This window comes from Vombatus ursinus, unplaced genomic scaffold (assembly GCF_900497805.2).
Source record: "Vombatus ursinus unplaced genomic scaffold, bare-nosed wombat genome assembly UNPS02014821.1, whole genome shotgun sequence".
NCBI lineage: Eukaryota > Metazoa > Chordata > Mammalia > Diprotodontia > Vombatidae > Vombatus > Vombatus ursinus.
In genome coordinates, this window is record NW_020954599.1 from 66,680 (window position 1) to 81,679 (window position 15,000).

The following is a 15,000-nucleotide window of genomic DNA, read 5'->3' on the forward strand; positions in this document are numbered from 1 at the left end:
ACATATTCTCATACTTCAGTTTTATAGGTAAAGTGAACAGAGAAGTGTATTGTCTCACTAACTGAAGAACTTTATCATATAAAATCATATTATGTTACTCGTACATGCAAGAATGACTTATTTATGCACTGATCTATTCTTGATCATTTTTGTGAGTCAAATTGTTACAATTTTATATATATATATATATGTATATATTATTATATTATATTATATTGCAATAAAAGCTATTGCTATTTAGAGGAACCCTTTGGTAAATCCTTTGAATAATGTTTTTAAATCTAATCATCTCTAATTTGTATTGATATCATGAAAGGCTACTTAGAGGGCTAGGACTAGAGTGAGAAACAACCTTGGTTCAAGCCCTACCATACATACTAGTGGTGGATCCAAGGACAAATCACTTCATTTCTCAGGGCTTCAGGCAAGGTAGAGTAGGAGTATTGGGTTTGGAATCAAAGGGCCTCTCTCTCACTTATTACTTTCATGACTTTGGACCTCACTTTCCTTATCTGTCAAATGAAAGGCTTGGATTAGGTGACTTCTAAAGGTCCGTTCCAGTTCTAAATCTATAGCAGGAAAGTTGCTGATCTGCACTGGTGGAAGGAATTTCCACATTGGGAATTGCCTACATTGGTAAAATCACAGGTCGACCCCCTCTCACCAAACTTTCCCAGAAATAATTATTTCAAGGGGTCACTAAGACGTTTATTAGGCATAATAAAGTTTGGTAATAATGAATTTGGGAATGACCTTCACTGTTAGAAGAAAATGAGACCCCAAGGAGAAAAAGGATCCCAAATGGTCCTACCCTTGAATAAAATGAAGGGAATATAAAATTCTGAGCATTTTTAGGGGATTACTTGTCCCAATTGAAAGACAACAATTATATTTTTATGATTGTAATAGGGTGATGAATTCCCATCTTCTCAATTTTGGAATGGGGTAAGTACTAGCAATCATCCTACAAAAGTCTAGACTCTTGGTTCTCAATTCTACTCCCTTGAACACTTAGTCAGTGAAAGGAACAATTCACATTCATATAGCACATTATAATTGACAAAGACATTTCTGCACACATTATTTCTTTAAGGTTCGTTGTGAGGCTGGGAAACAGGGATTAGTATTCCCATTTTACAGAACTGAGCCTGAGAGAGAGGAATGACTTATTCAAGGTAATCTAATTTACAAATGGTGGCAGCAGGGTGTGAAATTAGGTCTTCAGATTCTATGTCTTTTACTCTTTCCAATGCACAAAAATTGTGGAAATGTATGGAGGACACAACTGATAAACCACCACCCTGAACAAAATCCTTCCAGCAGCAAGTGTGGAAAGGAATCTATGTTCTAAATCATGTACCTCAGCTACTTTCATAATATAATATATATTCAACTGTGCAAAGGATAGAGTGCTGGACGTGGAGTCAGAAAGACCTGAATTCAAATCATGTTAGCCTCCGCCTGCCTCTATTTCCTCATCTGCAAAATGAGAATAATAATAGCACCTACCTCCTAGGGTTGTTGTGAGGATAATGACAGCATATTTGTAAAGCATTTGGCACAGTACTTGGCATATAGTAGGCACTTCATAACTACTTACTTCTTTCCTTCACATCTTTATTTTTCTATTTGTTCAAAGTGTGCAGGTTAGAAAACCATCCTCAGTTTGAAAAGATACCAAGAGAGACAGCCAGCATGCCTTTAGTAGAAGGGATATCAAACATAATTTCAGCTTACATCAGGATCTTGTTCTATTTTATTAATTTTACAGGTTATCACATGCAGGGCAGCCATTGCCTGGACAATTAATGCTCCCTTGTGTATTGAGGAGGTGGAAGTTGATCCACCAAAGGCTGGAGAGGTTCGAATTAAGGTAAAGCTGTTATTTATGATTATCTCCTAATGATTAAGAACTCAATGGGAATCCCATTCTCAGCAAGTGAGGACTTAGAGGTTTTAGTCCTGTATATGTATGTTTTCCCATCATTCAAAAGTTCATGTCTTCTCTCTTTAGATTGCCTCCCTTGAGGCCCTCTTTCTGTAACTGCCTGATACAAGTTCTTTATCATTAAATAGTGTTGGGGTCAGCATTCTTTCAGCCAGTCAGGAGTCACAACTCCCACCATATGTATAGCATGAAGTCCAGGGTCATCTTCCAGGGCACTACTAAAAGAGGTATTATATGCAATTCAATCCAAATCGAGAAATGTTATTAAGCGCCTCTATGTGCAAAGCACTAGAGAACATAAAAAGACATTTAAAAATAGAAAAGTCCCTGCCCTCAAGGAGCTTTCACACAACTGGGAAGATACAACATGTACACAGATAAGTAAATACAGGAGAATGTCAGGAAGGAAAGACATGGGACCCCAACAACCATGGGGTTGAGGAAAAGCTTCCTATAGAAGGTGACATATGAACTGAACCTTGGAGGAAATGGAAAGTCTGAAAAGCTAGGGTGGTGGCAGATAGTGAAGATCTCCAAATCTGATGGCTTTATTCTCTGGGGAAAAAAAATCTCTTCAACTTTATTGTAATACCTTGAGCTCTACCATGATCATCATCATTAGTTACTGTTCTTTGGGAGAAAAAAACAGAGACAATGCAAAAATGTAAAAAATGGATCTCAATGACTATCAGGTTGGTACTCTCAAAGACACATATCTACTTACTTTACAATTAGCAATTGCTTCATTAAATAATCTCTTGTTTGGTAAATATCAACCTTCATTTCTCCTAAATTGGTGAGATAAAAGCCTGAACATCCATACTTGTAAAACAGGTGATACAATGCTCTGCAAACAATATATATTTATTTTCCCAGTAAGATATATTGACCCAATTTTTTCTGAATACTTAGTTATCAAGGGCAGCTGGGTGGCACAGTGGATAGAGTGCCAGGCCTGGAGTCAGGAAGACTCATCTTCCTAAGTCCAAATCTGGCCTCAGACACTTACTAGCTGTGTGGCCCTGAGGAAGCCACTTGACCCTGTTTGCCTCAGTTTCCTCACTGTAAAAAGAGCTGGAAAAGGAAATGACAAACCACTTCAGTATCTCTGCCGAGAAAACCCCAAATGGGGTCATGAAGTGTCAGACAGGACTGAAAAACAGCTGAACAACAGACTAGGTCAAGGCTTCTCTTCATTAAACTTGCTACTTGCCCATGAGAGACAGCTGAATAGAGAACTGGTCTGGAAGCCAGAAAGTCCAGGTTCAAGTTCCACATCTGACATAATTTGGTTGTGTGACCCTGGGTAAATCATTTAGCTGTGTTCTAGGCAACTCTCTAACACTATAAGCTATGGGGAAAGTAGTAACCTACATTGGTAGAGAGAGTTTCACCATCCTGGAATCTGCTAAAACAATGAAATTGCAGATCTATTCCCTATCTTAAATCTTCTACTTAATCAATTATACTAGCCAGTTTTCATCAACCAAGATGCAACAGTCACCACAGAAAGCATAGACATGAGAGTGAATGGTAACGAATGCTTACTGGAAGTGAGGGCAGGATGGGAGCATGAAGAGTGAATTTTGACTGGCAAAAGTTAAATAGGAATTTGGATATCTGGAAATCAATTTCTAGGACTTTCTGCTTCCCTTCCAATAAAGCAGAGATTCTTAACCTAGGACTGGTCCTTGGATAGATTTCAGTTGGTCCATGAACTTGAACAGGAAAAAAACAAATTCCATCTTTATTTTCCCTAAACTCTAACTGAAATTAAACATTGCCTTCAATTATTTAAAAACATGATTCTGAGATGCCAAAAGCGGGATTTGTGATTCTAAATAGGTTAAGAAGCTCTTATCTACAGGGTTTGAAGAACAATTAATCATTATTAAATAATTGAAAGAGATTTGGGGGCCAATTTCTCACAAATGTAAGATATATTCTTCTTTCTGGCACACTTCAGGGGATGAATCTGAGAGAACATCCATGTGGGTTCTCTCTCTCCAAAGTGTCAACTGGATTGGAACCGTCCTCTAACCTGTGAATGGCTGGAGTCAAACAAACAGAGCACCCTAGAGACAGGACAGTCAGGACACAAACAGAAGTTTAATTAATTTCAAAGTGAGGAAAATGACATACGCATATGATAGCCCCCTCCCAAGAAGGAGGGGCCAAGCTAAGACTGGAGCCTTTACATACATGAAAACGGTTGGCCCACAACACAATCATTCTTAGATCTTGAAATAGTTCTTATGGTTGGCATTTTTTGGGGGACAATCCAAGCATTCTTGGGTCCTGTGGGAACAGTCATTGTCTCAAGTCTTAGGGATTGTGGTCACCCTGCCTGGTACAGAAACACAACTCTGTGACAGGAACAGGAGTATAGTACCTGTCAGTAATTATGAACATGTGATGGATGGCCCTGGGAAATAGAGGGAGCTAAATCCCTCTGTGAACAGTTGATGCTGGTCCAAGCAATAGACTTTGCCAGAGGGTGATATCATCCTGAGCACAAAGGATTATTGTTATGCCAAGCTCAGGGGAGAGCCTCCTTGTAGATCTTGGCTCTGGAAAACAGGTTATCTCCAAAACATTTTGATATTTCCCCCTTTCGATCAAGGGGAGAGGGTCTGAAAGAATCCCTACCTTTACGGCCAATAAAGGAGAAGCTGGTATATATCACAGGATATTGCCTGGGGGTTATTTCCTTAAGGAGACCTGTCAGGGAAATGTGTCCCAGGTATAATTACTAACCACTGTTTGAGTGGGGTGGGGGGTAAGAATGTCACAGTAAGAAAATGCCCACACAGGCTTGAATCACAACCTTGGCAGTTGGGTACATAACAAAAGGGGAAAGATAAAAAACTAAGACAGTAGGTTCAGGAATCTTCAGACAGGTATCTCACCTGGATGTCGGCAGCTTCTGGGTCCATTCACTCAGGAGCAGGGACTTGCTTCAGATGATCCAGAGTTAAACAATGCAATAAAGATTTTCTCACAACTCCCACAACTACATAATTACATTAAGTTATGAACAGATCAAATTACTGAGAGGGCTCACAATGGACTAGTTCTGAGAAGGGAAATGTACGTGTCACCAAGGTAACCAAGAAAACTTCTACATTAACATCATTATTCTCAGGACAACTCTAAAAGGAGTTCTGGTTCCAAATCTAGAGGTTCCTATATAATTCTGACTTACTATACTTTGGTTCTCCAATTTTTAAACTTCAGAGAATTTCAGTTTATATATCATTTGATCTAAATTCTATACCTGATATAAAAATCTTTTAAAAATTTATGGGAGTCCAACTGAAAATGAACTCTTCTCTCCTTTAAGATTATCAGACAGATATAAAATGGGGAAATAATTTAACTTTCTCTACCATTATCAACACAATTTTTGTGTAAAATCCAATTGATCTTTAATTAAGAAATTCTCAATCCAATTTTGAGAACTTATTACCAAAACATATTACTTAACATAAAACTAAAACTCAAAGCCAGAATTTTCATGGTAAACTTTGTAAGCCAATAATATACATCTGTATATAGTTCTTTTTTTTCTTTTTTCATTTAAATTTTATTTTTCTAAAACTTAAATACACAATAAGAAAAGAAAAAGAAACATACTATAAACTTAAATATAAAATAAGAAAAGAAAAAAAGTCATGTGCATGGCTGAACATAAGAGAGGATTCAAAATATATAGCAACAAATTTCCATTTCAAGAAAGCCTATGTAACAAATACTGTGTTGTGTTGAGAGCTATCCATCTTTACTTTTCTTCCTTGTAAGTATTCTTTTTTTTCTATTGTGCATTTTTTACTGTGTTCTTTTTCCCCTTCCCCTGAAACAATTAAGAAGGCTACAATTAAGCATGGATGTATTTATATATATATATAGATCTAGATATGTACATATGTACACATATATACATACATATGTTTATTCATATATAAATACATACTTTCCCTAACAAAATCTACTCCTGATCTTTGTTTTATGTTTGTGCGTATCTTATTTCCTATCTCTCCTATCCCTCCACTTCTGCCCGCTACCTTGCCTTCCAATTACTTAACCTACCCCACCTCTGATGATCCCTCTCTTAACCTCACATTCCCATAAATCTAAACCCCTTTCTATACCCCACCTTTGACCAGTTCCTTCACTCTCCATTCTAAAAATCCCTCCCTTATCTTCCAAAGGATCCTTCCCTTATACCCTTCTAAACCCCCCTTAACCTATTCCTTCACCCTTCCCTCTTGAGATCCCTCCCTTATCCTCTCCTCCCTCTTTATCCCATTAGTGTTTTATTTATTTCTGAATTTAGAAGACTTTTATACTCTTCTAGATATATATATATATAGTTCCCTCTTGATCCTCCCCTATCTAATTCTTCTGTGTTGGTTCTTCCTCTAGCACTTCATTTACACATGTTCTTAAACAGTTTTACTTTTTTTTTCTAGTGAGGTGCTCTATCCACTACACCACCTAGCTGCCCCAACAGTTTTACTTTTTAAAGTCATATCATACTGAGGTCTACCCCAATCTTTCTTACGAACTACCCAATTACTAGTAACAATTTTAGACATATGTTTTACATTTTACATACGTAAAAGGTAAACAGTCTCTCCTCATTGAATCCTTTATTAGTCTTCGATATGTATCATATTTCTCTTGGCCCTTGTATGTCAAATCTTCTATTGAGTTCAGGTTTTTTTTTCCTTACAAAATCCTGAAAGCCTGGCAATTCATCAAATGTCCATTTATTTTTCATTCAGGATTATGCTTAGCTCTGCTGAATATGATATTTTAGACCAGAACCCCAGTTCTTTTGCTCTTTGATATATAGTGTTCTAAGACCTGCAGTCTTTTAGTGTCACCACTGCTAGGTCTTATGTGATTCTAATCATTGCACCACTATGTTTAAATTGCTTTTTTTCTTGTTGTTCTTAATATTTTCTCATTGAGCTGGGGGTTTCAGAATTTGACTATAATATTTTGTGGGTTTTCCTCATAGGATCTCTTTCAGGTGGTTATTGTTGGATTTTTTTCCTATTCCTACTTTCCCCACTTGTTCTAATGCTTCAGAACAATTTTCTTTAATTATTTCTTGTATTTGTGTACCAAGATCCTTTTTTTATCATAACTTTCAGGTAGTCTGATTATTCTTACATTTTCTTTTCTAAATCTGTTCTCCAGATCAGTTGTTTTTCTTATGAAATGTTTCACTTTCTCTTCTTTTTTTATTCTTTATATTTTGTTTTATTATTTTGTGATCTCTTATAACTTTGCTGGCTTCCCCTTACTTAATTCTAATTTTCAAGGACTCATTTTCTTCCGTAAGATTCTGGATCTAAAAAATAAAAATAAATGAATAAAATTTTTAAAGATTCTGGATCTTCTTTTCTAGTTGGTTGACTTTCTTTTCATAATCTTTTTGTTTTTCTTGGATTGTTCTTATTTTTTTTTTTTTTTTTAGTTTTTCCTCAATCTCTCTCATTTGATTTTTAAAATCTTTTGTAAGTTCTTCTATGAATTCTTTTTGGGTAGGTGACCATTTGACATTACTCTTTTGGGTAGAAGAGGGTTTCTTTACTTCAGTATTCTCTTCTGAAGACAAACCCCAGGCTTCTTTATTCCCATAGTAATTCTCTATGGTTGAATGCTTTCTCCTTTGCCTATGCATTTTTTTTTGGTAGTAACTTAATTTTTGGACTCATCTCTATCCTGGGGCATGGGGGATGGTTCCTCTGGCCTCAGATCCTCCTCTAGTTCTCCTCTTTGTCTTGGAACCTGAACCAAGACCTCTAGCCTCCTGTAAGTGCCACCAGCCAGTGGGGTTCCCATCCCACTGCTTCTGCACTCACCAGGCATGTTCTGGTTCCTTCTTGTCCCTGGCCAACTCCTTACAGCACAGCTGGGTCTGATGTTTCTTGTTAGCAGAGGTTCCCTCAGTCTTCTCCAGCTCAGTAGCTCAACTCCCTTCCCTGTTCTTGGAGGGGAGGGAGAGGGTAAAAGCTCTTGTGGCTGGGCCTGGGACAGCCTTCCAACACAGCTAACCCTAAGGTTTGCCACTTGTTGTTTAAGTGGACCCTAGCCTTGGAGGTGTTTACTCTTCACAAGGACCAAACCTCATCCTAGGATTTTTTTTCAGATCTTCTCCAATTGTCCCAGAAGGACCTCTGTTCTGCCCCTACTCTTATTTATTTTTACCATTCTATGTTCACCCTGAGGTTCTGTTTTATCTCTTTTGTGAGGAAAATCTTGAGAGCTTGAAATTTTCCGACCAATTCTGCTATCTTCCCAGAATCCTCTCCTATATAGTTTTTGCTTTTTTTTTTTTTTTTTTTTGGCTAGGCAATGGGGTTAAGTGACTTGCCCAGGGTCACACAGCTAGTAAGTGTTATGTGTCTGAGGCCAGATTTGAACTCAGGTCCTTCTGAATCCAGGACCGGTGCTGCCCCTCCTATATAGTTCTTTAGAGACAACAATCTAATCCTACTGCATTTTTTGAAATTTACCATTCCACTCAATTAGAAAATTTTTTTTACATTACCTCTTTGTCTTATTCCTTTGTTTAATCATTTCTCCCTTGGGAGGATTACATCCCTATATTATAATTTGACCACAAATACAGGTTGAAATGGTAAGATGTTCATGCTTGCATCCTATTATAGTAACTTAGAGATGTTCCTGCATCAATATATTATTTAATAGATTTAGTATTATACTTACAAAACTTCTTGATTGTAGAAATTTGCTATAAAAGGAAAAAGAGGGACATAATTATAACATAGGGAAAAACTCCTTTAGCTCTGTTTGATTCCAGGCAAGAATCATATCTGACAGCCAATCATTTAGTCACAGAATGTTAAAGACAAGGCTGATGATTAACTAGATTGGGAATTTTCCTTTTCCAGAAAGGAAATAGCACAATGGGGAAATAACGTCAGGAGGACCCTAACTAGGCCATGTCTTAGATCATCCCCACAACCTCTCCCAGGTACAAACATCTACCTTTAAGCAGTTCTCAGACTGTTGCACATGCCATTTTCTACTATTGGTTTTATGACAATTCAGACAACTATCCCAGTAATCAAAGGTCAAAACAACAGTAAATTTACAGGAATTTTTACCTTAAATAGCAAAACTTCATTAAGCTCAACTTAGAACTTGAATATCTCTCCTGATATTTCCATAACAGTTCACATTTCATTAATACTTTACTTACAAACTTTAAACTACTCATATTCTGGAACTGCAGACATATAGCAAATACCCAATAGTTAACTCATCATCAGTATGTTGAAGCTACATCTTTAAACTACCTTACATACTTTCATAATAGCCAAGATTTTCAAATGAAAATCTTGTATTATAGTAAATATTATTATTACTATTATTACCTGTTTATAACTAAATATACTTCATAAAATATTTAACAGTTTTCAAATATCCAATTTTTAGCACATCCTTTTAAAAGCCCAATTTATATGTAACAACATCCAGATTTTTTTAAAAATTGCTTTTTCTAATAGAATTTCTGTTTTGTAATGCTCTTTCAAATTTCACAATATAAATTTAGAAATACAATAATAACACAATTTCAAATGATATCAATTGCATTTCCAAATTATTACATATAAAAATCATTGATCTTATTACCTTTGGTATTTTAAAGCCACTTTAAAGTTATCAAGTATGAAACAATTACATTAAAACAGAAAAATAATAATAATGTAGTTTTTAGCATGTGCCAGTCACTTTGTTAAGCACTTTACAATCATTATATCATTTTGATTTCACAACAACAACCATTATTATTTTTCTCTTTACAACTCAGGAAACTGGGGCAAACAGAGATAAAATAACTTGCCATAAATTACATAGCTAATACATTTCTGTAACAGGGACAGAGAAGGGTGGACTTACCAAGGGCAGAAGCTGGCTTGCTCCCCACCTTGTACTGCCACACTAGCTGCTGCCAGGGACACCGGACTCTCCCAGGTGACAGCTGGGCAAGGTGTTCCGAGGACCCCTAGGCTGACTGATTAGGCTTTGGGGGTTGCAGCAGAGGGCACTCCCTAGGGGTTGGGGAGGCTGGTGCCAGGACCTTCCCATTGGTGGTAGTTCCTTTTGGTAGGGCTCAGGGAATACTGACTGTAAGGCCTGACACCCCACATACATGTAGCTGCTGAGGGTGGGGTTGGAGAGCTGCTGGGGTAGGATGTGTGGGGCTTACTGTGGCTACTGTCCTAACTTCCACCAGGTAGGACAGACTGTAATTCAAGTTTCCCTACAATTCTCCAGCATTCTCTTTTCTTAATCTGATCTGAGATGAGGGGGGTTAACAGAGGGACATGGGCTGTAATGGTAGAAATCCCCATAACTGAGATATACCCATGACTGAGGGGAGGGCAGTGGGGCATGCCAAGTGATCGGGGTTGTGGGGAAGGTCCCTCAACATTTTCTGGGATGTTTTTCTTCTTTTTCAGCATCTACCCTACCCTTTATTTAAAGGGGACCATATTTTCCTTTCCTAATGGTGCAGAAGGGGATTAAAAAACAAATAGGAAGTCAAGGAAGGGTTAACAAGAGGTTCCTATTTACCTATTTTTTTTTCAGGCTATTTCTTGGATTTCTGCCCACTAGCTTACCTTCACTGCCCTAGAACAATGAAACTATTAATCTCGCCAATTATTTTTTAAAACTTTTATAAGATTTAATCATTTTTCCTTAAAATAAATTCCACAGAGTGATACCTCAAAACTTAATAAAATATTTCAGAAGGGGGTGAGTTCCTGGAATTACCCCAAAGTCTCAGGAGTTTTCTCCTGCAGTCTTAAAATGATTAATTTCAAACCCCTTAATGATTAATTTCAAAACTTCCAGAATCTGCTAAGATGTTACAACTTTAATTTTCTAACTTTATTTCTGTTGTCCCAACTTGGGAGTGTTGGGACCACAGGAAAAAAATGTCTTGGGGGCAGCTAGGTGGCATAGTGAATAGAGCTCTGGCCTTGGAGTCAGGAGGACCTGAGTTCAAATCACTTAACACTTACTAGCTCTGTGACCCTGGGCAAGTCACTTAACCCTGATCGCCTCACCAAAAAAAAAGAAAAAGAAAAGAAAGAAAAAAAATGTGTGTGACTTTCCCTCTTTTCTTATAACCTAACAATATCCCATAGAAAGCCTAAGGTGAGAGTTAATAAAGTTAATAACTTTTTCCCAGAGCTCTCTCTAACTACAGCCCTTACAAGTTTTTCTTGCTGGCTACATTGTTTAAGTCTTTCAAGGTAATAGAATATTGCTTACAGCATAAACCAGACAGAGACACTCTGCATTTTACAAAGACATAGACAAGACAGACACAAATGAAAAAAAAAGAGAGAAAGAACCATGCAGTACATAACCAGACATGAAATTAAAAAAGAAGAGCTTAAACTGTGAAGCATACAGAAAAAGGAAAAAGGTGTGCCTCAGCAGCACACAATTGATTTGAACTGGTTCCAGATGCACACAAAACCAAACATGTCAGAAATTCTTACACAAATAAAATTGACATGTGGAGCAAATAATTTTTTTAATTTTTTAATTAAAAAAAAAACAGACACACACAAAAAGTTAGCCAGTCCGTGTGCAAACAGGCCTTACCAAAATGATCCACATCACATAAAGGGCCCTGGAACATTCCTCACAAGGAAAAGCCAAGCTGAATCAAGAGTGAGCTGGAGGATTTGAGCAGGAAAAGGCAGAGGACTCCCCAGATGAGAGGGGTCAGACTTTAGAGAAATAAATCTCCAGTGGCACCTAGTCCAACCCCACTGGTACCAGAAGGTCCATTTGTCCCTGTTCAATATCAACTCCCACTTCTGACACCAATTAATGTCACCTGGATCAGAACCAATCTCTAACCTGTGAGTGGCCAGAGCCAAACAAACGGAGCAGGCTAAAACAAGAGAATCAGGACACAAACAGAAGTTTAATTAATTTCAGAGTAAGAAAATGACATATGCAAATGGAAGCCACCCCTCTTAAGAAGAAGGACTTGAGGCTGCTAAGGCTAAGGCCACTTATATACATGAAAGGGGTCAGCCCACAAGACAATCATTGTTAGATCTTGAGATAATTCAAATGGTTGGCATTTCTTGGGACAATATGGGCATTCTTAAGTCCTATGGGAATAATTGTTGTCTTGGGAGTTGCAGCCCTCTGCCAGGTACAGAACCACAGCTCTGTGACAGGAACAGGGGTACAGTGCCTGTCAGTGATTGTGAACATATGACAGAATGGCCCTGGGAAACAGGAGGAGTTAAATTCCTCCATGAACACGTAGTGCTGGTCCAAGCATTACACTTTGCCAGAGGGTAATATCATCCTGAGCACAAAGAATTATAGTTATGCCAAGCTCAGGGCAGAGCCTCCTTGTTAGGTCTTAGCTCTGAAAAACAAAGTATCTCCAAAATATTTTGATAAAAGGTATAGATTACCATCTATCTGTGTCTTCTTGTCCTATGTAATTTCACCTGTTTACTCCCATAAATCCTCCACCAACTTTGCTAAGACCCAAACTTGGATTATGTCCACTATTCTTTACCTCACCTCCTATTCATGTGCTGCTAAATGGGGCTGTAGAAGTGATGAAACTGCTCTCTGGGTCCACTACAAATTTGTGCTAGCTAGTTTCAGCTGAGCACTCACTGTGGTAAGGCAATCCTCCCTAATTAATTCACTCTAGCCACCACAGTGACTATTCCAAACTGTTTCTTGTCTTCTCAAACCTTTGTCTCCTATTCCACTGGAAAATTTGAAGCATTTTCCAAAAGTTCTCTCTTCTCCCTTCCTTCTCATCTCACAACACTCAGATGTCTTCTCCCACTATCTCCTCCTCATCACTTCTCTTGCCAAGTCAAACTTCAATAAATGTGCCCTTAACCTCATTGCACCCCATCTTCTTCAGCAGTTGGCCCCCTCTGCCATCCTCATTTTGTTACTAATCATTAGTCTCTCCAACTACTGATGACAAACATACCCCTGTTACCCTTATCCTTAAAAAACCCTCATTCTTCCTATTAATTCCACTACATATTGTCCTAGATCATTCCTCCCTTTTATTGCTAAACTCCTTGGAAAAAAGCAATTTACAATCCCATTACAGTAGCCGTAATGGTTTAGTATCAACTTAGAAGGAGGTCTCTACTGGAATGACCCAGGCCTCTGAGCTATTTAAACATTTCAACCAATGACTTGAATGAAGGCATAAATGGCATACTTATAAGATTTTCAGACGACCCAACAATAGGATTGATAGATAACACACAGAATAACAGAATGAGGATGCTAAAAGATAAGCTAGAACACTGAGCTTCAATCCCAAATTTTTTTTCATTTAATAGACATAAATGTAAAGTCTTACAGTTGAGTTCAAAAAATCAATTTCAGAAGTACAAGATGGAGGAAACAAAGCTGGAAAGTAATGTGTATGAAAAATATCTGGGGGTTTCAATGGACCTCAAGTTCAATATGATTCAAACAATGTGTATAGAAGCTGAAAAATCTAATTCAATCTTAGGCTACAATAAGAGAGTCAGAGTATCCGTAATCATGGAAATGAAGTGAGAGTACTCTGCCCTGGTCTGAATATGTTTGGAATAATATGGTCAGTTTGGGGTGCCTTACTTCAGGAATATCACTGATAACTTGAAAAGCAACAGGGAAGGAGAATCAGCATTGTAAAAGTCCTTGAGTTCATGTCATGTGAGGATCAGTGGAAAGGATTGGGGATATTTAGCCTAAGATAAGATTTGGGGGGGAATGGCAGGAGAGTTGATTTCAGGTGTTTGAAGAGATTTCCCAAGAAAGAGAAATTAGACTCATTCTGTTTGCCTCCCAATTGTGTGCTCTGACTATAAAGGGTAAGCATGTTGTTGGGGTCCATATGCTATACTTTTTGGCACTGCCTTGTACTTTCAGTCATTCAGCAAGCATTTTATTAAGCACCTAGTATGAGGTCAGGCAGGGCAGCTAGAGAGTGAAGCAGATAGAGCACTAGAGTCAGGAAGACCTGAGTTCAAATCTAACCACAGACACTAACTGTGTGACCCTGAGCAAGTCACTTAACCCTGTTTGCCTCAGTTTCCTCATCTGTAAAATAAGCTCAAGAAGGAAATAGCAAACCACTGCAGTATTTTTGCCAAATGGGGTCCTGAAGAATCAGCCATGCCTGAACAACAACAACATTGGGGTGGAGTGTGTAACCTGTTTTATCAGCCATAATATGCATTAGGTCAGACCTGTCTGATCAAGCTAAGAGTGTCAACCAGTGGGCTGGAAAAAATACAGGAAATTCACCAGAACCAGAACAGAATATGTTGAATTTTCAAATAGTAGTTTTGTTGGTTCTCTTTAGAACCACATACTTTCCCAGCCAGCTGCTTCTGACTCCCCAGTTTTACAAACAAACATTCTAATATATATAGAAGAAGAAAGAGGATTATATGTGAGAAATTTTGAACTTCCGTTGTTACAGGGAGTTTTTTAAGTATATTATAGAAGTTTACACTATACTAAGTTTCAGTGAACTGCTGATATTATTAGAAGAAAATATTCTGCTGTATTTGATGTCGTTTAATTGTCATGCAGATTATATCTTCAGGGATCTGTGGCTCAGATAATCATATTCTAGAAGGAAAAACCAAGACACCTTTACCTGCAATTTTGGGACATGAAGGAGCTGGGGTAGTAGAAAGCATTGGAGAAGGCGTGAGCAGTGTGAAACCAGGTAAGGATGGAGTCCAAAATGTTGTTTGATGTCAGAAACTTCTTTCTATTCCTCTACAAAAAATTATCACATCCTCTCCAAAAAGGAAGGAGATTTTGAAGTAGATTAACATATGTATAAGTAGATTACAAGATTCAAATCTGGAAAAAACTTAGAGAGAAGGTTATTAGATTGCCAAGTCCTCTGTTAGATTATAAACCTTTGGACCTAAGAAGGAAGACATTATCCACCCTCAGAGAAACAGAGGAGAAACAAGTCTAGT

The 15,000-nt window shown here is 37.7% G+C and overlaps 1 protein-coding gene across 1 annotated transcript in view; it reads left to right on the top strand.

Moving 5' to 3' along the window:
• Positions 1–15,000, top strand: part of LOC114024503 (alcohol dehydrogenase 1-like) — a 24,531-nt gene that overhangs the window by 458 nt on the left and 9,073 nt on the right. The window contains exons 3-4 of the mRNA XM_027837516.1: positions 1,772–1,873; positions 14,600–14,738. Coding sequence (XP_027693317.1) covers positions 1,772–1,873; positions 14,600–14,738 — 241 coding nt within the window. The remainder of the gene's footprint in view (positions 1–1,771; positions 1,874–14,599; positions 14,739–15,000) is intronic.